Source organism: Mya arenaria, chromosome 4, assembly GCF_026914265.1.
Source record: "Mya arenaria isolate MELC-2E11 chromosome 4, ASM2691426v1".
Classification (NCBI taxonomy): domain Eukaryota; kingdom Metazoa; phylum Mollusca; class Bivalvia; order Myida; family Myidae; genus Mya; species Mya arenaria.
This window is the reverse complement of record NC_069125.1, coordinates 53,869,513-53,893,659: the sequence shown is the minus strand read 5'-3', so window position 1 is coordinate 53,893,659 and position 24,147 is coordinate 53,869,513. Positions and strand designations below refer to the sequence as shown.

The window sequence follows — 24,147 nt, the reverse complement described above, 5'->3', positions numbered from 1 at the left end:
TCGTTAACAGTGTTGTTTGTCTATGGAAAATAACGGTCGATATTTAGAACATCATTTATTATTAGTCAAATGACCTGATGTCTGTCCAATCAATGTGAAGCAATGGAATGAACAATAATTATGAAACAACAGGATGCGGACCATGAAATATGAACGTCAGCCATTGTCAACAAAATAAACAATCGCAATTTAAATATTTGACAATATTAAACCTCAGAAAATTCTCAGTGCAAATTTAGAACACAGAATCGGTGGAAACATGCGTCAGTAATGTCGGTGTTCACTGTGATAAATGGGATTGTATTGAAAATCGTTTATATAAAATGTTTTTATTGCTATTATGATTTGAAGGTTCACTGTGATCAATTGCTAATATTGATAATCGTTGATATGAAATGTTGTTATTGATGGTATTATTTCTGAAACTTTGGTAGTTTGTGACGAACAACTTAAATTGATAACCATTTAATGTAAACATGTTGTTATTGTTGGTATTGTCTTTGAAACTGTTATATTTCACTTGGGTGCTGTTATAATGGTTTATTGTTAATCTCATGATGATAATAAAAGTTGACATTGTTCATATTCTGTTTGAAAAAAAGTGATTTACATGTTGTTCTCTTGTCTACTATGATGAATCAATAGTTGAAAGTCTTCCTTGGTTTAAAATGTTGTCACCGTCAGTTCTTTTGGATAACAAAACACACAACTATTATCATTTAAGCTTATTCGGCATCGCCTCGGTCTATAGTATTTCCCCAAGTTGACAATGTTTTTATCAACCCATAAACCAACTAATATCTATATAAGGTCAACCATCTGAATCATATAGTATAACCTTTTAGAAATTTCACAACTGACTTTACCCTGATGTATGCTTGTTATGTTTCAGAACCATTTTGACACACATATCGAACATAGTCGGCTTCTACTTGCACACTGTTTTTCTCGTCATCTCTTCATGAATAGCGGCACCAAAATATTCTATTCAATAGTGCCACAAACTATCATACAAACTATCATGCAGACATAGCGGTAAAATCATACTGCAGAAATATATGCAACTCAGACGTCAGCCAAGACAACATGTTGTATCCCTCGATCTAACAATTTTCATTCACTGTTAAATGACGAATCAAGAACCTGAAACTGTAAATTTCAGACAGTCACAAATTCTCAGACGTGAGTTTGCGGTTTGGATCGATATACAATGTCGATTCCAGTAAACTGACCTGGAAACTTAAAAAACAAAAGCATACAAGTTACTAATAGAGAGTAAGGTCTGTAAATGCTGAAATGAAAATGTGGTTAATAAATATGCGTTCAGAAAAATCTCCTCGCCTGTTTACGATCTATATTTTTGAGATCTAATTAAAGTCTGATCCAATTACCGATACCTATATCAATTTAAAATACAAGTATGTATCAAACACCGAGTATAAATCATTCTGAAAGCTTTCCTAAAATGTACCCAATCCGCAGGCTGGTACGTGTAACAGTGTAAACTATTTCGTATCCCAGCAAACATCATTCGTAGCATGTCGCGCAGCTTCTCCTAATTATATAGTCTAGTTATTTTAGGTTCGTTTTAAAGATTAAACATTTGGGTTTCCAACTGAATTCAATTCCAAACCAATAAAGCGTGTTTAATGGCTAATTCCTTTCCTACTAAATTTCTTAAATAACTATTTTGACTTCTTCTTATGACAGGAAACAAACGTTGGTTGTATAAATATGTCACAGCCACAGCATAACGGCAGCATATAAAAGTCTATGATCTACGTTACTAAAATGTGCATAGTAAAGTAAAATAAATGGTTGATTAAAGTATAAGATTTCATTGCAAAATGAATCTTTGGCGTTAAGCCGTCTTTAATTTGACTCAGAAGTTTATCCGTAAGTCCAGTATTAATTTGAAGCACAAGTGCTGACATATACTATCAAACAATGGAGCAACACAGCTTCAGTAAATTAATGACCTGGATTAAAACATGCGGAATATAATTGAGTCGCAAATTTAAAGATGACCTTTGTGGTACCTCCGTAACGTCACAAACTCATGGATGGTTCGACAATACTGTATCATAATGAGTCCAGAGTGCAATGTTACACAACTGTGAGAACTCATATCAACAGAAGTTTTAAAATTGTTGTATTAAGACATCGTGATTCAAAAAACTTCATAACAAAGAGGATTTTCTTTTATATTTTTATGACACTCGCGAAATAAAATACGATCTTAAACTGAACTCAACTAATCTTATCCATACGGCGATCTTCATTTACCTATGATTTTCATTTACCATTGTGGCATACGTACTTAAAAATAACAATGATGAGCATATAAGGAATCGTTTATATATCGTTATCTTGACGTTTATTTGTATGAGCCATACGTAATTAGAAGGTACATGACTTGTAATCTTAAAGTAAATGGTAATGATTCGAATTCTTATCTACCAAACCCAAATGTAAACTTCACTTGATAACTTTGTTCTTATAGTACTGTTCTTATTTATTGCCTCATTTAATTTAAAACAGTCACATTTTAAAGTGTTGCGAATACATAGCTAAGAGAAATGTTTGTTTTGTTTTCTCTTGTATTGATACTCGGTTCTTGTAGGCATGCTGCAGCGTACGTGAACGCTCTTGACGCCGAATTTTCATTCTCGTGCGGAACTTCCGAGCAGACGATATCGCACGTGGAAAGCGTTCATGACAACCATGCTGAAGACCGACAGTTTGACTTTAGTTGTCGGGACGTCATGGCGGAAATGGATGGGACAAAAGCAGCATGTTACTGGACAGGTAAGTTCAATGTAATGGCAAAGAAATTAGATTTGTTTTATGCAAATAAGTTGATGTACTGCGGCACGTTCTGTTAATGCATCGTCAAGACTAAAACAATTCAAAATGCTGGCTTAAATAATTGTAAAGACTGTGTTATGTCTTTAGGCTGGCGTTCCCACACGTGAACCTCGATCCTAGTCACTATCACTATACACGAGTTCTACTAGTATTTCGTATAATAAGGAATAAAGAATAAACGCAGGCCGATCTTTGTTGAAGAAGTCAACAGAAATAAACACTATGTGACATTAATAGTTTGTCGATGTAATTCAAACTTTATCTTCTTTCACAAGTTTACTCTAATGTTTCGGACTTTAAACAAATTGTAAATATACATATACAATTATGAGTATGGAATAACATAAAAGTATGACTGTCATAGAGCGGTATCATATTCCTTCATGTTCAGTCATCCAGCCGCGCAATATACAACAGCAAATAAGTTTTAATTTCACGTAATATTATCATAACTGTTGTGATGTGTTATGTGTTGAAGGTTACGCAAATGTGTTTGACCAGCCGGAGAATTTCCAATGCCCAGGAAATCAGTACGTGAACGGGATGGGCAGTCAACATAACAACCATTATGAGGACAGAATATGGAAGTTCCGATGCTGCTCACTGCCAGGTAATTTAAGATGTCAATTGCATTATTGTAATTCAAATATTCTGTAATGTCCTTGACACCAGCAAGATACGAGATATACTAAACCAGACCTACCTGGTGTGCGTGATACTCCTTTACAAGTGGCAAAACAATCAACAGCGCAATCAAATAACACATCGTACAACGTAAATCAAAATACACATCAGGAAGGCAGCTTTTCGTCTGCGAGTAAAATGTAACCCATTGTAATGATAGGGTTTCCGAACTAAAGTAAAACAAATGAACAACCTTAAATCATGAATGGTTGTTAATTGCACTTATAGATGTACATATGGCCGACTGCAAGTTTACGGATTGGACTAACGCTTTTGACGGAGCTCAGAATTTTAATGCCGAGCCTGGTACAGTGATGAAAGGAATGGACTCCTACCACAGTAACCATAACGAGTAAGATGATACATTTCTCCCACCTCAGATAAGTAGATCCATTAATTTAGCCATGCTAGAAATTCTTATCTTGCCCACGGGCGAAGATAAAATGCCCGTATAGAACTTCTTTTAGTGGTCACCACATTGTAATTACCTCCCTTGTTGAAGACTGTCGTCTGTAGCGCATCATGGAAAACTTGTCTTGTGGCAATATTTAGAACGGTATTTTATTATTTCTCGCTTCAAATGTCACCAGAAAACAGTTTTCACGCACCTTTCAAGAAATAATGCTTCACTCTTCTTAGAACTATTTAAAGACCGATCAGACCATTAACACACTCTGAATCACTGCGCGAATATCCATGACAACCACGAATTATCGCATATCCGTACGCAATTATTTTCACTAAGCACAAAATAGTTCCAGCAAAAAAATACATTTTAACTAAAGTATGATTAACTGAGGTGGAAGAAAAAGCATCTACCATAGCCGCTCGTGTAAGATAGGTTCATCCCGACCCTCGCGCAGGGTGTTTTGCGGAAACTCGGTAAATCTCGTTTCCGCAAAACACCCAACGCTCGGGTCGGAATGAACCTATCTTACACTCTCGGCCATGGAAGATACTTATAGTCATTTATCGGTAAAGCTATACTGGTGCGTTTGAGGACTATTTGTGTTTGTAATTGTGTATGAGGTGTGTATATAGGTTTGTGTTCCTAGTTCGTTGTCGTTTTGGCACTTACCTTGTGCCTCTAAAATGGGTTTATATGTTCAACTACTGAGCTTGCCCCTGTAGTTTTCATTGTTTTATTGAGTGCAATCAAATTAAAATTGCATTTTGAACGTATTAAATGCAAATAGATATGTCCGATAATGCATATAAGTTTATCGTTGCTTTCATTTGTAAATGGTTGGATTCGCATGATTTGTAGCTACCGAAATCCGACTCATCTCCATGGGAATTCCTTGTATTTACTCACCTTTCGAATGCGGTAATCAGAACCATCATTGTTGATTATCCTGTTGTTTTTTTCATCATGATTGTGTTATTAAATAAGGTCACAGTAGGTCTAATTCCGTTGGTTTCATTGCATGAATGAAAGTCTTAGCTAAGTTTAGAACGAATGATATCTCAAGAAAAACTGTTACGTCATTTTTTTTTATTATCATGATTATCTTAATATTATTGGTAACAAACATGTACGATATATATTCGTATATTTGGATTACTGAGGTATAGAGCAGTATAATACTTGTCATGCATGTATCGTTGCTTTAATCCAGTGTTACATGTAATAATGGCCCGTTTTTTCGTTTGTGTTTTCCAGGGACCGACGTTACAAGTTTGAACTCTGCACACCGTTTATTGCTTCAGGATCTTTGGTAGGGAAATAACTACCTTAGTGCCCATACAGTAAGGTCGATGAACGTCGCGGACAACCTTTGTGATATGAAATGTATATTTCTTGGAGGCTTACAAATAGTGTTACCTTTAAGTAATAAATGAAGACATTTATCACATTGTCTTTGTGTTTATGAATGGCTCTCCGGGACGCAAGAATTATATGCGCATCACCACACTGATTATTCATCAACTCGCTGATTTTGAATGGCTTGTTTTGGTTTCTGATTATTGAAGGAGCGATGAATACATTAATCGCGGAATCCTGGAGAGTATAATGAACATCTCCGGTAGAAGTGTGGACATGCGCGACCTATAGATCCAAAATCAATAACCAATATAATAAAGAAAAAAAGCGGACATGGACGCTCATTTTTCATGAACTACCATGCAGGGTGCAGTGGATAGCCCCATTATATCAAGACTTTAATCTGGGCGGGTGTTGTCGTGCTTTCATGAAGTGTTACATTGCTAATAGAGTCATTGAGTGCATGGATTAATGTAACAAATTATTAGGATAATTTGTGAAGAAGTTGTTATATACGATAAATGTTGCTGTTTTTTTAAACTGAAAATGGCTTAATACGAATTTAGAAAAAAAACTGTGCCATTATTCAAAGGTCTAATAATCTGCTTAAGAGGTTTAATGGCTACAACAGTTGGTGAGTAAAACAATAGTTGTTAAGTTTTCATAGAAAGAATTATGTTTGACATGTAGTTTTTGATACAATGAGTTAACCGATATGTGGAAGCTATACAGGTATGATTTATGATGATTAACACAATGCACTGCTGTCAAAACTACGGAGCTAGAACGCAAATAAAGCCAAATATCAAACTCGTAAGCAAAATATGAAAATGAATTTAAAGTCTGTAATTGTTGCTCATTGTCTAAACACACCACATAATGATTGAGAGAAGCTTTACTGTCTTTGACAGTGAGCGAAATATAATCTACAATGCCATGGGTGTAAAACCTTTGTTTCCAGTTTATAGCACGTTGATGGTGCTCTTAGCTGGAAGTGACCGAGACTTTGAGGATTTGTGGAATGTAACCGGCGCCGAAAACGACCCTTCTGCAAACAAACACTCGCTTCCCATTTCTGACGTCATCGCTGGGGGGAACTTCCGGAGTGGCCTGGTTGACACATGGGGATCATCTACATTTGAAACGGTACTGTGATATAGATGCTTGCACATGATATATTTCCTAACAGAAATATTAAACCTCTATTTTTTTTAATAAGACAATAAAAATCATCAAAAATGGAATTCTTTTCCAAGCTGCATCTTTATCGGGCTATGCATTGTTACAAAATGTCAAGAGAAAGCTTTAAGCCACTAACAGAGCAATTATAGTAGTTGTTTTCCCCTAACGTTCCCACATGTGTCAATAAACGCTGATAAGTTTGATGGGAATTTACTTATGAATGTTTCAGGTATCCGTCAGTGGTATGAATAAGGTAGGCGATGTCTTCTTTGAAGTTGAGTACAACATATCGGGAACTTTCCCATTCCTTTCATCTTGGATGACCCAGACCAACATTGTATATTCTACACACGGTGTAATTACCGACATGAGCGTTACTTTGAGGTTCGTGTCTTGACAATTGGTGTTTGATCGTTGTGCCGCGAAACAATAACATACTGGTTTATTGCCATTTGGGATTGTAAAGGTATATTTTGTATGCATTTTAAATGCTGCATATCTTTATAAATGAACTAGTTAAATGATGGAATTATTAGGATTGCTGTTAGATTGAAAGGCAAGCAATCGTTCTTTAAGCGTATTCATTACCCTGATTCTGTTTTGCAGGATCGGGCATAATGCTTCATATATGATTTCGCAAAGACTCCGCAGTCGTAATTAGTTCACAGAAAGATGGAATTGTAAGACAATTGTTAATGTAGCGTTCTATTTTGAATCTCTTGTAGGCCGTTAGTAGAATTACTATTTTCTTCTGAAAAGAAATTTGGAAAATGGGAAACAGAATCAGGTATGTTTCTGTTCGTGTATTTCAGTGATTCAAACTACCGGGTTTTGGTGGAGCAGCAAAGTACCGGTACAGCATGGTTTACGATTACTTTTGGACCTCTATCATACCCAGGAATGCCCCGAATGTTTGCAGCACGGAGAAAGAACGTTCCCTTTGTGCCACCTGTCGTTCTCGATGGTAGGTTAAATACAGCGTTTCCACAATAAAAGTAAGGAGATATATCCATTAAATAAGTGTTCTATTTTACATGAAAATTAACCTGGTTAAAGTCACTTCTAGACATTACTGTTTATATAGAAGCCCCTGGTTAAATTCACTCTGTTAATATAGAAGCCCCGGTTTAAATTATCTGCTAGATATCACTGTTTATATAGTAGCCCGTTGTTAAATTCACTGTTAGATATCACTGTTTATATGGTAGCCCCAGGTTAAAGTCACTTCTAGATGTCACTGATTATATTGTAGACTCTGGTTTAAGTCACTGCTAGATATCAGTGTTAATATAGTAGCGCCTGGTTAAAGTCACTGCTAGATATCACTGTATATATAGTAGCCTCAGGTTAAAGTCACTGCTAGATATCAGTGTTTATATAGTAGCCCCAGGTTAAAGTCACTTCTAGATATTACTGTTTATATAGTAGCCCCTGGTTAAAGTCATTTCTAGATATCACTGTTTATATAGTAGCCCCTGGTTAAAGTCATTTCTAGATATCACTGTTTATATAGTAGCCCCTGGTTAAAGTCACTTTTAGATATCAGTGTTTATATAGTAGCCCCTGGTTAAAGTCACTTTTAGATATCACTGTTTATATAGTAGCCCCTGGTTAAAGTCACTTGTAGATATCAGTGTTTATATAGTAGCCCCTGGTTAAAGTCACTTTTAGATATCAGTGTTTATATAGTAGCCCCTGGTTAAAGTCACTTCTAGATATCAGTGTTTATATAGTAGCCCCTGGTTAAAGTCACTTTTAGATATCAGTGTTTATATAGTAGCCCCTGGTTAAAGTCACTTTTAGATATCAGTGTTTATATAGTAGCCCCTGGTTAAAGTCACTTCTAGATATCACTGTTTATATAGTAGCCCCTGGTTAAAGTCACTTTTAGATATCAGTGTTTATATAGTAGCCCCTGGTTAAAGTCACTTCTAGATATCAGTGTTTATATAGTAGCCCCTGGTTAAAGTCACTTCTAGATATCACTGTTTATATAGTAGCCCCTGGTTAAAGTCACTTCTAGATATCAGTGTTTATATAGTAGCCCCTGGTTAAAGTCACTTCTATATATCAGTGTTTATATAGTAGCCCCTGGTTAAAGTCACTTCTAGATATCAGTGTTTATATAGTAGCCCCTGGTTACTTCTAGTCTTATATAAGTTGGCGCACATTTTTTACTGTTATTCGTGAATTAAAACTTTGATTCTGGTTCTCACTCGGTGAAGTATAGACACTAAACAAACAAACATTTATCAGCTTTTTCTTTATAATTTATTTTAAGGGGCTTACATATAACGCATATTAAGTAAATTTGCTGAGTGAACTTCTGCAATCTTATTATTGAATTTCTTGGAGTTGATGCCGTTCGATTTCTTAATTTCACTTAATGATGCCAGAATTATGACTATGTGCAACAAATAACGTTTAGGTTTTAAACGTCGGAGGAAACATATTTTAACATATTCGTTCAAGTTATGCTCGCTCGATTTCGTAATTAGAAGATGAACACACCATACCATTTTAATTACGGCTTAATATTAGGCTATAACATATACCTAGAAAAACAGATGCGTATACGCTGCCTTTAATACTTTATTAATGTTTACTCAATAAGTAAACGTACACATACATTGAGAGAGACTTGACACTTTTCGACGTCGACATACACTGAATATTTACACCTCAACGTCCATTCCTTAAATGAACTGCCTTTCGGCAATTGCGGTTATCATCCGATGAACGCAACATCTTCGGATATGTTCGGATCGTAATTCATTGTCCTTCGGAATCCACACCCTTTGACCAGCCCAATTGCGTTCATGCCCCGATAATGACATCAACCCCGCAATTCATTCCTTAAATAAAATATACGTGGTAACTTTTTCTGCCCAAAACATTTGAAAACAATGTACATGTAAGGCGTCAACATTTCATAAACAACGTTTAAACCCATCATAGAATTGATAATCATTTTCATTTTTCAACTTCGAAAATGTGATGATTTTGTTGACTTATGTCTTCCACGAAATGCCACCTATAGGCTATACTGAAATTTGTCATTATTATAACACGTAAATGATTGATGATTAGATTAACGACATATGTTCAGGAATTGTTGGTATCGCACAGAGCTAATAACAAGATGGTAATTCATTTCCAATTACGTAGACAGGGCACAAGGCAATCAATCATAGCACAATGTGTATTTACTATCCTGAATTATACCATACTTAAATATTTCATATTTTGATATTTACGATGGAGAATAACTGTAGGTTCTTATTTGAAATAGTATTTGTTATTCGACATTATACATTTAATCGGTAAAATATAGGGACAATGTACAGCTGCATAACCTTATGTTATAAAATCATACTTGTTTCTCTTTTTTGTGGTAATTATACGTATTGACTCGTTGGCGCGGCCTAAAACACGCATTTACTCGTGGACTGAGCCGTAAACACGTATTAACTCCTTGGCGATTTAAAAACACATATTGACTCGTTAGCGAAGCCTTAAACTTGGCGATCTTAAAACACATATTGACTCGTTAGCGAAGCCTTAAACACGCATTGAGTCGGTGACGGCGCCTAAAACACGTATTGACTTGTTGGCGAAACACGTATTGACTCTTTGGCGGAGCGTAAAACACGTATCGACTCGTTGGCGTAGCCCTAAATACGTATTGACTCGTGGGCGGAGCTTACAACACTATAATGCTCTCTTGGTCCAGTCAACAGGGATAAATATGGGGTTGCATACATAAAACCGGCCCAGTCCTTGAGTGTATCCAGTTGTTTTGGCAGTTTATTTTCTAAATGATTTTTCTGCATATATGTAAAGTTGTAATCTGTGTTTTGGCCTAGGATTTTTTGTGTATCCATATGTCACTTAGATTTTGATGATTTAGCACCTAAACCAGACCCTAAGACTATGTTGAGTACGGTTACTTGTGTTGTCTCTGTAGTGTATATTACATTGAGTAAGATGTTTTGCTTACTGGCACTGTATTTGGTCTAGTTACTCTATTTGAATTAGTTGCCTTTATTTTGTCATTTCATTCGACTCGGGGAAATTGTGAATAGTAAAGAATTGCTTTCTCCAATAATATGTTTATTAATTCCCGGGGAATGCTAGTTCGCTTCTGATATTTGACTTATTGGGAAGAATTAAATACGCCATCGATGTATGAAATATAATACCATGTAAAAAGCATTTCAGATGAACTGAAAAATGCTGTTATAGAGCCATATATACTTAATTTAACTTGACACTCAAAAATCATTTGGCATTATGAAGTACGTTCTAGCCTCACGCTTACATCCCGCGGCTACATCTCGCATGCAAACAAAACTGCCTCAGTGGCTTCGAGGCAATATCCGTTTGTTTCGGTTTCTGCTTCCGTATGCCATGTTACCAACATGAAATTAAACTCTTCTCCTCCCCTTGCCTTTTGTCAACGGGAAGTTTATTTCATTACAGTCAGGCTTTGGCCTTAACTGCCGTTATTTATTGCTTCTGCATAAATGTTCAGCACGGCAACATTGATTAAGCATTTCTAGCCACATTGCGCCGCTTACCGCCATTCAAGGTGTTATTGACATGTAACTGGTGACAACAACACACGACGGCAATAAGCACACACTGTTCGACCATTTAAATTTTGACTTATTTGATAATAAAAATATAATACAATACGTACTGATTACATTAAGACTTGTGCTGAAAGCATCATGCATGTATCATTTAAAATTTTCAGCAAAACAATTTGCTAACAAATACTTATGCAAAATTAAAAAAACCGTGATTACAGGCTTTTTATCAAAATATGAAAGAAACAATTGTCATGATTATAGTCAGTTCAAAAAGATACGCATCTGGGTCTTGGACACAGTTTCATTCATATTCATGAAAACTCAATGCATAACCCTAAAAAAATCAATGTATTATCGAAATTGAATTTCTTTTTCGTACAGGCAATTTGGGATGTGCGTTGCTTACCGATCTGGTGAATACCACTCTGATGTTAACAGATTCTGCCAACATGTCGCCTACAATGTGTACCAATACATGCTGGGGCATATCTGCTCTTGCTTTAACTGTGGTAGGCCAAATATATATATATATGAGACAATACTGTAGAACATCGAAACGTGATTTATTACCAATATTAACTAAAACGAACAGTTCAAAATCTTATTGTGTTGTGGCCGTATGTTTTTACAGTTCGGTATGAAAAAATATCAGCTACTTTTACATTGTATGTACATTATTTAACATTTGAACATTTTGAATTTTGAACGCGACAGTTTAAGTCGTAACCCCCTGTTTAAATTTATTTTGGGTCATTAGACTGCACAACACTGTTACTGCGGGGATATCGGGTCAGTACCGCTCAGTGAAAACCCATCCCAATGCTACTACCCGTGTCCGAATACGCAGGAGATATGTGGAGGGTTAACATCTGACTACGGGAGTGCCTACCACGTACAGGGTTAGTGTTTTATCTTATGGCATCCGTAGTTATGGTTTTCATCCAATTACGGAAATGCATACCACGTACAGGATTTCTCCCACCCCATATAAGTATATTGAGATTTTTGGCCATGCAGGAAATTCTTTTCTCTCACCTTAGATACGTAGATCCAAAAATTTAACCATGCTAGAAATAATTATCTTGCCCACTGGCAAAGATAAAACAAGTACCTGTATGGAACTCCTTTTCAACATTGAAATTACCTCCCTTGTTGAAAACTGTCGTCTGAAGCATCATGGAGACATTGTCTGGTGGCAATATTGAGAATGCTAATTAATCATTTCTCGCTTCAAATGGCACCTTAAAAAAGTTTTCACGCACCTTTCAAGAATAATGCTTCACTTACCAAAGAACTGTTTAAAGACCGATTTGACTATTAACATAATCTGAATCAATGCGCGCATATCCATGACAACCACGAATTATCACATATCCATACGCATTTATTTTCATTACGCACTAAAGAGCTCCAGCAAAAATACATTTTTAGTTAAATTTGTATAATTGAGATGGGAAAAAAAGCCTCTTCCATAGCCGATCGTGTAAGGTTTATCCAACCCCTCGCGCAGGGTGTTTTGCTGAAACTCGGTAAACCTCGTTTCCACAGATGAACCTACCTTACACTCCCGGCCGTGGAAGATACTTATAACCTTGTACACGAGCAAATATAAAAAACAACCAGTATGTTAAAATATATTAAAATACATTTTTTGTTTAACTGAGGTGGAAGGCACGCATCTACGATGGCTGCTCGTGTAAGATTGGTTCATCCTAACTCTAGCGCAGCGTGTTCTGCGAAACCAAGAAAAAGTCGTTTCCGCAAAACATCCTACGCTCTGGTCTTGAACACTCGGCCATTGAAGATATTTATGCATTCTATGGAATGACCTTGGTTATTTCGGGTTCAATATGAACAATGTTAAGCACTTTTTAATTAGAAATGTAAATACAAACAATGTAACAGTCTATACAAAAGCTCTTTCAAAAGGAAATGATCAAATTAGCTTATAACAGAAAAAGAAGTTGCCCTTATGTTTATGATTATTTCAAAATCGAAGGCTTTTCCATATGACGAGCAACATTCACAAACTGGATAACAATTCATTTTCAAATTTGTATTTTTGTTTTTTGATTAAGGAAAGGTCCTGCAGTGCAGGAAACATAACAAGACAACAATAAAACATACTTACAATACACTTAAATACGGGCAAATGCTGCAGAGGGGCGTTTAAATGATTCGAAAGGACAAAAAATCATTATGATTAATCAATTGCATTTAACAATATATTTGGAACGAGTTCATTTTGAATAATCGATTGCATTTAGCAATATATTTGGAACGAGTACAGAATGAATTGCTATTCTAACTTTATTAATGAAATTGGTTAAAGGTATTTAAATACGTATAGGTTAATGATGACATATTAAGTAAGTAAAAATGATCTCACCATAGTATGATGATTGCCGTATCAGACTTGGAAAAACAAGAGCCTAAACTAGCTTACAATAAACATACTTTTTTCAAGATATGAAAAAAAAAACTATTTTGTTTCCTTAGAATTTGTGTTTCATTTATCTGATAATAAACGTTATAACCCATTACAATACAATACAATACAATACATGTATTTCCCCCTAAAAGAACATATGCATTTTATTTATGAACACGATATGTGATTGAAAATTATAGTGATGCATAATAATAATAATAATAATAATAATAACAACTTTATTTAACGAAGGTTACATACTAAGTGTACAATCATTACAGACATAAATAACAAATATGAACAACATGTCTCCAAATACGGTGATCAGACTACCAAATGTACACTTCATTGAAAAAATGCAAACAACATAATCATTCGCATAGATGTCACATTCGGCTTACACATTCGGAAATGTGCTGAAATCGTAAGTAAGATTATGTTCAGATAATCCTAAAGTAATGGATGCATTTGGAGCCTAAGCGTAAACATAGTTCAAGCACAATAGCCCGGAAACAATGTCAATGCCACAAAACAAAATGTCACACAATAGTTAAGAGCGCTCACAAACAAGTTATTCTAGCTATCACAATCATAATATTTCTATAAACACCCCTATTGCATAATTTGTGAACAGTTGGACTGATTTTCACTTCCTCTTTGCTTTGTCTCCGAATGTTCCTGAACTTTGTCTTGCCTTCTTCTAGTCACGATAAGGTCACGTACTCATAACCCCTTGGTCGCTCGGCTACCATCCAAGTTTTTCGTAATCGACAAGCAAAGGTGTGAGCGGCCTATACTTCGCGATTCCAATAGGTTTTTATGAGTACTCTCTTAAAAGTATGAGTTGAGTTCATTTGTTTCGAGTAATTGACAAACCAGGATGGAAATTGAAAAATGTCATTTATTCACATTAAATGACGTATATCGTTACAAACGAACAATATACATGACCGAAACAAAGTTGGAGGCTTCAGCAGTTGGACTCTAACCACAGGAATACCACAACAGGCTGAATCAGTTGTACTTTTCAATAGAGTTATACAACAAAGGCCCCTACAGCTGCACTTTACCAAAACGTAATACAACAATAGGCTCCAACAGCTGTACTGTACTACAGAGCAATACAACAATAGGCTCCCAATAGCTGTACCTTACGATAGAGTAATACAACAACAGGCTCCCAACAGCTGTACCTTACAATAGAGTAATACAACAACAGGCCCCAACTGTAGCACTCTACAACAGAGTAAAACAACATTAGGATCCAACAGCTGAACTCTACTACAGAGCAACACAACAACAGGCTCCCAATAGCTGTACCTCACAATAGAGCAATACAACAACAGGCTCCCAACAGCTGTACCTTACAATAGAGTAATACAACAACAGGCTCCCAACAGCTGTACCTCACAATAGAGCAATACAACAACAGGCTCCCAATAGCTGTACCTCACAATAGAGCAATACAACAGCAGGCTCCAACCGTTGCACTCTTCAACAGAGCAATACAACAACAGGCTCCCGATAGCTGCACTTTTACAATGAATAGAGTAATACCACAACAGACTTCAACAGCTGTACTCTACTATAGAGCAACAAAACAATAGGCGCCTACAGCTGTACTTTACAATAGGCTAATACAACAATAGACTCGAACAGCTGCACTCTACATCAGAAATACAACAAATTGGCCTAAATAGCCATACTCCACATTTATATAAGAGTATTACAAGAATAGGTTGCAATAGGTTATTACAAAATCGGCCTCAAAAGCCGAACTCCACAATAGAGTAATGCAAAAAATAAAATAAAAATAATACAACAATAGGTTCCCAAAAGCCATACTCTAGAATAGCGGAATACCGTAACTGAATCCTGTAGCGGTACTCTGCAATAGAGTAATACAACAGCAGGCAGTACAATAGCCGTACTCTGTAATAGAATAATGCAACAATACGTTCCAATAGCCGGACTAGACAATAGAGTGAAAAGCAACAATCGATCTTAATAGCCTAACTTCACAATAGAGCAATATCACAATAGGTCCTTATAGCCGTACTTAGCAATGGAGTAATACCCCAATAGCTTTACTCAACAAAACAGGAAAACACTAATCGGCTCCAAAAGCCGCACTCCACAATCGAGGTAATCTAAAATTAGGTGTCAATAGCTGTACCCCACCAAAGAGTAATACAACAAAAAGGCCCAAATAGCTCTACTCCACAGAAGTTAAACAACTATCGGCAAATACGCACATTCCACAAAAAGAAATATAACCAAAGGCTCCAATAGCCGCAGGTTACAATAGAGTAATATAACAATATGCTCCAAAAGGTCACTCAACAATAGAGTAATTTATAAGAACAATATGTCCCAATAGCAAAACTGCCAAATAGAGGAAAACAACAAACGACCCCAAAAGTCATTTTACAATACAGTTATAAAACAATAGGCTCTAATAGCTGTAATCCACAATAGAGTAAAATAACAAAAGGCCCTGAATAGCTGTACTCCACCAAAGAGTAAAACAACAATAGGCCCCAATAGCCGAACTCTACAATAGAGTTATATAACAATAGGCCCCAATAGCCGAACTCTACAATACAATAGAGTTATAGAACAATTGGCCCCAATAGCCGAACTCTGCAATAGAGTAATAGAACAATTGGCCCCAATAGCCGAACTCTGCAATAGAGTTATATAACAATAGGCCCCAATAGCCGAACTCTACAATAGAGTTATAGAACAATAGGCCCCAATAGCCGAACTCCACAATGGAGTTATAGAACAATAGGCCCAAATAGCCATACTCCACAATAGAGTTATAGAACAATAGGTCCCAATAGCCGAACTCCACAATAGAGATATAGAACAATAGGCCCCAATAGCCGAACTCCACAATAGAGTTATAGAACAATAGGCCCCAATAGCCGAACTCTACAATAGAGTTATAGAACAATAGGCCCCAATAGCCGAACTCTACAATAGAGTTATAGAACAATAGGCCCCAATAGCCGAACTCTACAATAGAGTCATAGAACAATAGGCCCCAATAGCCGAACTCTACAATAGAGTTATAGAACAATAGGCCCCAATAGCCGAACTCTAAAATAGAGTTATAGAACAATAGGCCCCAATAGCCGAACTCCACAATAGAGTTATAGAACAATAGGCCCCAATAGCCAAACTCCACAATAGAGTTATAGAACAATAGGCCCCAATAGCCGAACTCCACAATAGAGTTATAGAACAATAGGCCCCAATAGCCGAACTCTACAATACAATAGAGTTATAGAACAATTGGCCCCAATAGCCGAACTCTGCAATAGAGTAATAGAACAATTGGCCCCAATAGCCGAACTCTGCAATAGAGTTATATAACAATAGGCCCCAATAGCCGAACTCTACAATAGAGTTATAGAACAATAGGCCCCAATAGCCGAACTCCACAATGGAGTTATAGAACAATAGGCCCAAATAGCCATACTCCACAATAGAGTTATAGAACAATAGGTCCCAATAGCCGAACTCCACAATAGAGATATAGAACAATAGGCCCCAATAGCCGAACTCTACAATAGAGTTATAGAACAATAGGCCCCAATAGCCGAATTCTACAATAGAGTTATAGAACAATAGGCCCCAATAGCCGAACTCTACAATAGAGTTATAGAACAATAGGCCCCAATAGCCGAACTCTACAATAGAGTCATAGAACAATAGGCCCCAATAGCCGAACTCTACAATAGAGTAATAGAACAATAGGCCCCAATAGCCGAACTCTAAAATAGAGTTATAGATCAATAGGCCCCAATAGCCGAACTCCACAATAGAGTTATAGAACAATAGGCCCCAATAGCCAAACTCCACAATAGAGTTATAGAACAATAGGCCCCAATAGCCGAACTCCACAATAGAGGTATAGAACAATAGGCCCCAATAGCCATACTCCACAATATAGTTATATACCAATAGGCCCCAATAGCCGAACTCCACCATAGAGTAAAATACCAATAGGCCCCTATAGTCATTCTCCACAATAGAGTAATATAACAATAGGCTCCAATAGCCGAACTCAACAATAGAGTAAACCAACAGAAGGTCCCCAAAAAGCCATACTCCACAATAGAGTAAACAACAATTGGCCCCAAAAGCCGAATTCTACAACAGAGATATATAACAATAGGCCCCAATAGCCATACTCAACAATAGAGTTATATAACAATAGGCCCCAATAGCCGAACCCCACAAAAGTCGTTTAAGAGTAATACAACAATCAGCCCCAATAGCTGTTCTCTACAAAAAGAGGTACACAAATATCGGCCCCAAAAGCCTAACTCCGCAAAAAAGAGTTACCCAACAATCAGCCAAAATAGCGGAACTATATATATACACCAGGGCTCTCGCGAAAAGCTGACTTTGGCAAAGTGCTCGTCTAAAATTCCCTTACTTCATCTATATGTCACATCAAGTGACATTGACTTGTCGACAATATTTGCACTTGTAAATCAGTCAATAAGAGAGTATTTGGTCATTGTCCCATCCGATATAAAATGATAATGATAGTCAACCAATCAGAATGTGCATTGAGAAGACCCTGATCCAATGACACAAGTTTGCCAAAATATGATAGAGAAAGTGACATAATTATGAAAAATCATGTCAAGCATGAATTACGGAAAGCATAATTGATATACATGTAAGTATTGTACAAACAAGCTAACTCAATCTAAACATAGTTGCAGTTGAAGCGTACAAAAATAAATAAAAATAAAAAACATGACATATAAACAAAAATATGAGTGGTTGTAGTGAAATCTTCAAATTTTTTTTTTAATTTTTTTTTTTTTTTGTAATTACAATATAAATATTTCTTGCTTTATTAAGAGTTCACTTACGATATTGTCCTCAATAAGTGACGTTGCCAGAAATTTTGGCAAAATGATGCCATTTTGTTAGAAGAATTTTCATAGAATATCTCCTGATAAGTTTGTAATCAAGGAATGTGACATTCGTACCCTATCCTGATCGTACCAAAATCAGATTGGCCCCTGCACCGAATGAGAAATATGTATGGCAGGAAGTAATTTATGATTGTGAAAGCATTGAAATTAATTAAGGATCAGAAACTTTTAAGGTTGACAGAAATCGGTTATAAATGAATGTGCATACTGTGCACTGAAAAATTAAATGTAAATTAACAACAAAAACAAAACAAAACAATATTGCCATGCTCAAACAAATTAAAATAAATTGTCAAAGTCTCTCTGTGTATGGAGAAATTCGGCAGGAGTTGAGCAATGGACAAAGTTAATGTAGTCTCTAACACCGAATAACAGCTCCAAAGAGTGCCGTGGGATAAAAATTGAGTCCTCTGGCGTTGAAAAGTACACCGTCCAGGCAGATAACGTTGGGGGGGGGGGGGGGGGTCCGGCAGTTGTAGCACTTTATTATGCCAGTAATGAAAAAAGTCCTGAGGTCCACATTTAGTTTTCAGGGTTCGATGGAATAGACCTGAACCTCGTTGAATCTCACAACACTAATGTTCCTTGTGTCTCATTGAGGAAGTAGCTGTGGAATAAAATATCCTTGTAGATGGAAGCGGGTTGCCCATAGCGATACCAAGGCAAACATGCACAACACCATTGGGGATCCACTATTGCATTCGCGCTGGCCACGCCGTTTTCTCCAATCATCATGATAATATAGAGACAATTTCCTTTCAAATGTGCAGATAACACAGCAGACTGTGAATCGTCCACTACAAAAGCATCTTCCACCGTACTAGCATCCTCGAGGAGGAAATGATAAAGTCCATTAACGAAGGGATCATTCAAAATAAGTTCATCCAGTTTCTTTGTTTACATCCGAAACTTATGTTACGTAAACACACAAAAAACTGAAAAAACATGTTCGTAGCTGAACGAGACTGCCCAAATGCGTATATCCCTAAAAGGTTAACAATTAATCAAATGAAATCGATCAAAAAATAAACACTAAAGACCTTCAATTGGGAATTAACTTGAAAATAAAAAAGCTTATGAAAATACTGCGTAATTCAGGTTGGCATAAGTTATCTGTGAAATTATTGCGTTGTGTTATCCGCAAGATGAGATGGATCAAAATTGTAAACTCGGTACTAATAATTTACTACGTAATGCGTTATGTCCCCTGAAAGTATCATAAATAAATTTATTTCTAAGGCAATAAATTAAATTTTGCTTGCTTATTGAATTTACAGACTTGTAAACAACTGGAGCCCAGGTATAAGGTGTCTGTGGTAAGTGAATTTAGGAAATCCGAGTTGCAATTCGAGGGGTGAAAGCGAAAAGGTTCTATCTGCTTCTTTATTTAATGCCACTTAGAACATTCACCCCTCGAATTGCTCCAATGTGTTGATACCGTCTGTCGCAGAACCTAGAGGCCTGTCTCGACGACTGCCGCTGGTCATCCCACTCTTCCGTTGTAATCAACTTTCGGTAGGTTATCCCTTTCGGCCTAAGTCTATCATCGTCTATGATCGGCTCAAGTTCCTCCGGTACATTAAACTTTGCTGATGAGCCTAGTTTTCCTTGAAATACCCGGACATACAAAAGATACACATTGTTTTATTTTAAATATCGGTAAAGTATTTTCCCAACGTAAGTTTCATTTGCCCAATGTAATATGACACATAACACCGCCCTCACACAGTAATGAACACAATCATTTGTCATCGCTATAGTTCGTTTCCATTGGTGGGAATTCGTCGCCGACGGGCTCTTCCGGTCTCTACTGCTCACTAAAACCTTCTCGTCAATCCATTGCGTGGACGTTTAGATGCGGCTAATGTTCGTTTTTTTTTTCTACAACTTTGTATTAGCGCTGCCTTCTGTGGCTTTTTAGGTGACGATGGTTCCGTGTAGTCTTGTGAGACTTCCGCCGTCATTTAGGAGTAATCTGAAGCCATACCCATATGTATGTGCTATTCCGGTTCGCACAACCCACTTTCTAGCGTATAAGCAACGGGGTACGTTTTGGACTGTATAAAACTTTGCGAGGTTGCTGCTTCATGGCCCTTAACAGATGACAATGGTTTCGTGTTGTCTTGTTAGATTAGTGTCGTCATTTCGAAGTAATCTGTACTTTTATTCTTAGGTATTTCCTGTTCCTGTACGCACACCGCACTCCCCAGCGTAATAGCATTGGCGTACGTTTTCGACTGAATAACGTTAACTCCGGCATAGTGACTATTATGCTAACAGGCGCATTGTCCGCTTATTCGCTGCGCCGTCCATTAACCGTTGGTTTACGGTCGCTATGGAAGAGCCGAGACGCCTCACATCCGACTTAAGCTTACTAATTTCGGAAGTTGCGGTTTTCTTCAGTAAGCTTCGCAAATTCCCTTTTCAAATGTTTTCATTCAGCACTTTTCAATTAGGCGGTATCTGTGGCATGTCCGCTATGGGTGATAAGTTATGAGTCTCTACCTTTTCGTCCAGATATCTTAACTATTTCAGAGTTCATTTGTTTAGTTGAGTTTAAACTTATTTATTTAAAGACCGATTTTCAAACAAGTTATTGTAACTTATATTGATCACTCTCGTTGACACGATGTTGCGCGAAATTGTGTTCTTGTGTTGTTTGGGAAACCGGAGCACCCGGAGAAAACCCACTTGTCCAACTTGGTGACCACAAACCAAACTCACATGCGCCCAGGCGGGGGGTCGAACCTAGGTGGCCTAGATGAGACTTGAGTGCATAAAGCACAGTTCACATTTGCAATGCGTGAAAACAAGTCAGGTTGAACGATCCTATGTTCCGGCGTTGGACTATCATTACACAAGATAATAGTGTCATTTCTAGCGCTTGCAAATATCTCAGAAGTTCGCTCACTCCGTCTGTTCCCGCACTAGTATGCATATATCACATAGCAATCATTCGCACCTTTTCCCATTGATTTATAGGTGCATTATTCTTAAAGGGTAATTTTAAATAGTGGAAAGTGTTATAAATAGTAGGTCTAAATAAATTTACAGTATTTATTTTAATACTGAGTGTACTAAAATACAAAAACAAATTGAGCCAGTCTACAGGGAAAATTGGAACATGAACAAAGTGCAGATAGAACGTATCATCATAAAGAGATCTTATATTTAGGAAAATGCTATAATACTAACAGCAAAATTGATATGTATACGTACCATGCAAATACTTTATATTGAATGTTGTTTTTGCATGGCACGTTTTCATTTTACTATTCTGCATCTAGTCTTTGTAACCTTGTACATAATACTAAAATAACAGCTTTTGAGATTGTATGATGAACAATGTCGGATTAATAATGGATAGGTAAATTTAATAATGTTAAGCGAAATCCTTCACCATAACGTAACATAACGAGGTTTTAACGTTGTGATTTTTCTGTATATCAAATAGCATATTGAGTGTTATTGTAATGAGTGGATATATCGTGAATTTTATATATTTGTAGAATTTGATCAATAGTGTATATCTAATGAAACAAATGTATTTTGTTCTTTATAATACTGCATGATTGCAGTAATCATTTTATCTGCGTTTACAGTTGTATTCAATTGTATACAAGCGTTGAGGGAACCATAAAACGTGTTTTTATATTGACCAAATACAATATTTAAGTAAAATACCATTTTCAATAGTCAACTCTTCTTTCCATTAACATCAACAGCAGTTTTAAACCTTCTGCAATATAGCGATACAAGCGGTACAAAGTTTTATACACGGTTCCCAAGCCAACTAGTAATGTAATTGTCGTAATGGGATTTTCCGGTTTTACTTACGGAAAACAATCATATTCGCGCAAACAACATCCTAGGATATCTTTATCATTGTTTTTTATTGTCATTGTAATAAGCGAAGTCACAAGTGTAAACAAATGATACCATTGTTGACAAGTATCAAAATGTACAGCCAAATATATTTGACCATAACATATGTAGCATTGAGTACTGACATTTTTAATTTCTTAATACTGAAGTATTAATTTATGCAAAGTTTGACCCAACGATCATAAGAAATTCTGTCATAGCGTTTCTTTTGTTTGTTTACTGCAATTAAAAATAAGTCTGACAAAATTTTACCTCATTTCTATTGATAAAGCATTACCTGATTGTATTAATGCATCGATCTATCTTCTATTACAGGTCCGAAGTTGCCCGGACAACTAGATATTGTCAACCTGTACACAAAGATGTTTTCAAATATTATCAACAATATAACTGTATGTACATGTTCATTTTTATCATTATTAAAATGCATTTAAACAAATATGATATCTGAATAATAGTAAAACAATAACTATTTCTGTTGACGTTTTTGCAAGGTTGACGAAGGAGATATTGCCCCGAATGTGGGTCCACACTTTATCAACCGCGTGTCAGTCAATGACGAGATTTCATCAACTGTCACGTTCATCTTTCGATACAGTAACATTGCTTGTGCGTTGGCAACTCCTACCGACTTTCGTTCCCTGCAGCAACAGGTATGCAAAAATACAACATAAAGAAAACAGCAAATTTCAAATATATTGAGCAACCCAGTCATAATAATTTGTAAAGATCTGTCTTTGACTTATGATTTGTTGTCGTTCTTAAAAAAAATCAAAACTATGGTCGCTTTAAGACAAGTTAGTTCATGCACATCGCTGAGCTAATGTCATATCTAAGTAAAACCAGTTATAATTCAACCAATAAGAATCAACATTCTGATTATACAGCCATTTATTCCAGACTTTTTATGCGGCTGGAACCGTTTACGAGATACCTTTAATTCAGATGGGTTGCATCATCATCAGCTTATCAACTCCCGTGAGCGATGTCCTGGTCACTCTAGGAGGTCCTCGAGGTAAAGTGGCCCGTATCACTTTGACACCTTGACCACGTTTTGCTTTTGCATTAAAGATTAAAGTTAAAAAAGTGTATATCATTTTACCCTCAGTGTGAGTTCGCTTTATTCGGAGATTTCATAGTATGACATGTTTTATTGATGGAGATATGCCTTTACTTTGGAAACAATAATTGATACTCTAATTGTATTTACAGACGCAGATTATATTGAACTCCCTGTCGTTGTTGTAAGCGGAAAACAATATATACAAGGTAATATGCAAATTAATATACTTACTGGTTTGAACTCTAATTCTGCATTTATGCTTTCATTATACTTGTGAAAGGGATATTTGACCTATTATTGGCATGTGTATTGTTTTTAATTTTTCTTTCTTAAATTACAAATTATGCTTATATACATTGTCATCAGTCATGATGAGATGTCTGACGAACTAATATGAATTGCAAAAGTAAGTCACTAAATACAAAAAGACATATATTATATGTCTTTCTTAAACGGTCATTTATGTCTGAGGAATTCGCTAGCAAATCGGTCCGGATTTACGCAATCGTCATTAAAGCACCATTGTTTACTAGACGTCACATTTGCAGCATGTGTATAAGTGCTGAGTTACTGTTGAAACACGGGAAAATCTTATCGATTAGTTAATTTCAATCATGCATTTTTTGAGAACATTAAATACTGTGAGAGCTCATTCATATTTGAAATGAAAAACGTTTATACAAATGTTATCATAATCATAACACATCAGA

General features: G+C 36.3%; 2 protein-coding genes across 2 annotated transcripts; both read left to right on the top strand.

Annotated features, from left to right (window-relative positions):
* Nucleotides 1–2,531: 2,531 nt before the first annotated feature.
* LOC128232808 (dermatopontin-like) lies at nt 2,532–5,406 on the top strand. The gene is made up of 4 exons (XM_052946549.1): nt 2,532–2,808; nt 3,347–3,478; nt 3,781–3,904; nt 5,216–5,406. The coding sequence occupies exons 1-4, from the start codon at nt 2,580–2,582 to the stop codon at nt 5,280–5,282; spliced, it is 552 nt and encodes a 183-aa protein (XP_052802509.1). The 5' UTR covers nt 2,532–2,579; the 3' UTR covers nt 5,283–5,406.
* A 476-nt stretch (nt 5,407–5,882) lies between these two features.
* LOC128230919 (uncharacterized) lies at nt 5,883–23,421 on the top strand. The gene is made up of 8 exons (XM_052943346.1): nt 5,883–5,951; nt 6,279–6,463; nt 6,729–6,883; nt 7,312–7,463; nt 11,476–11,603; nt 11,852–11,986; nt 22,869–23,027; nt 23,275–23,421. Exons 1-8 carry the CDS (start codon nt 5,936–5,938, stop codon nt 23,419–23,421), a joined length of 1,077 nt encoding a protein of 358 aa, XP_052799306.1. The 5' UTR covers nt 5,883–5,935.
* Nucleotides 23,422–24,147: the final 726 nt, after the last annotated feature.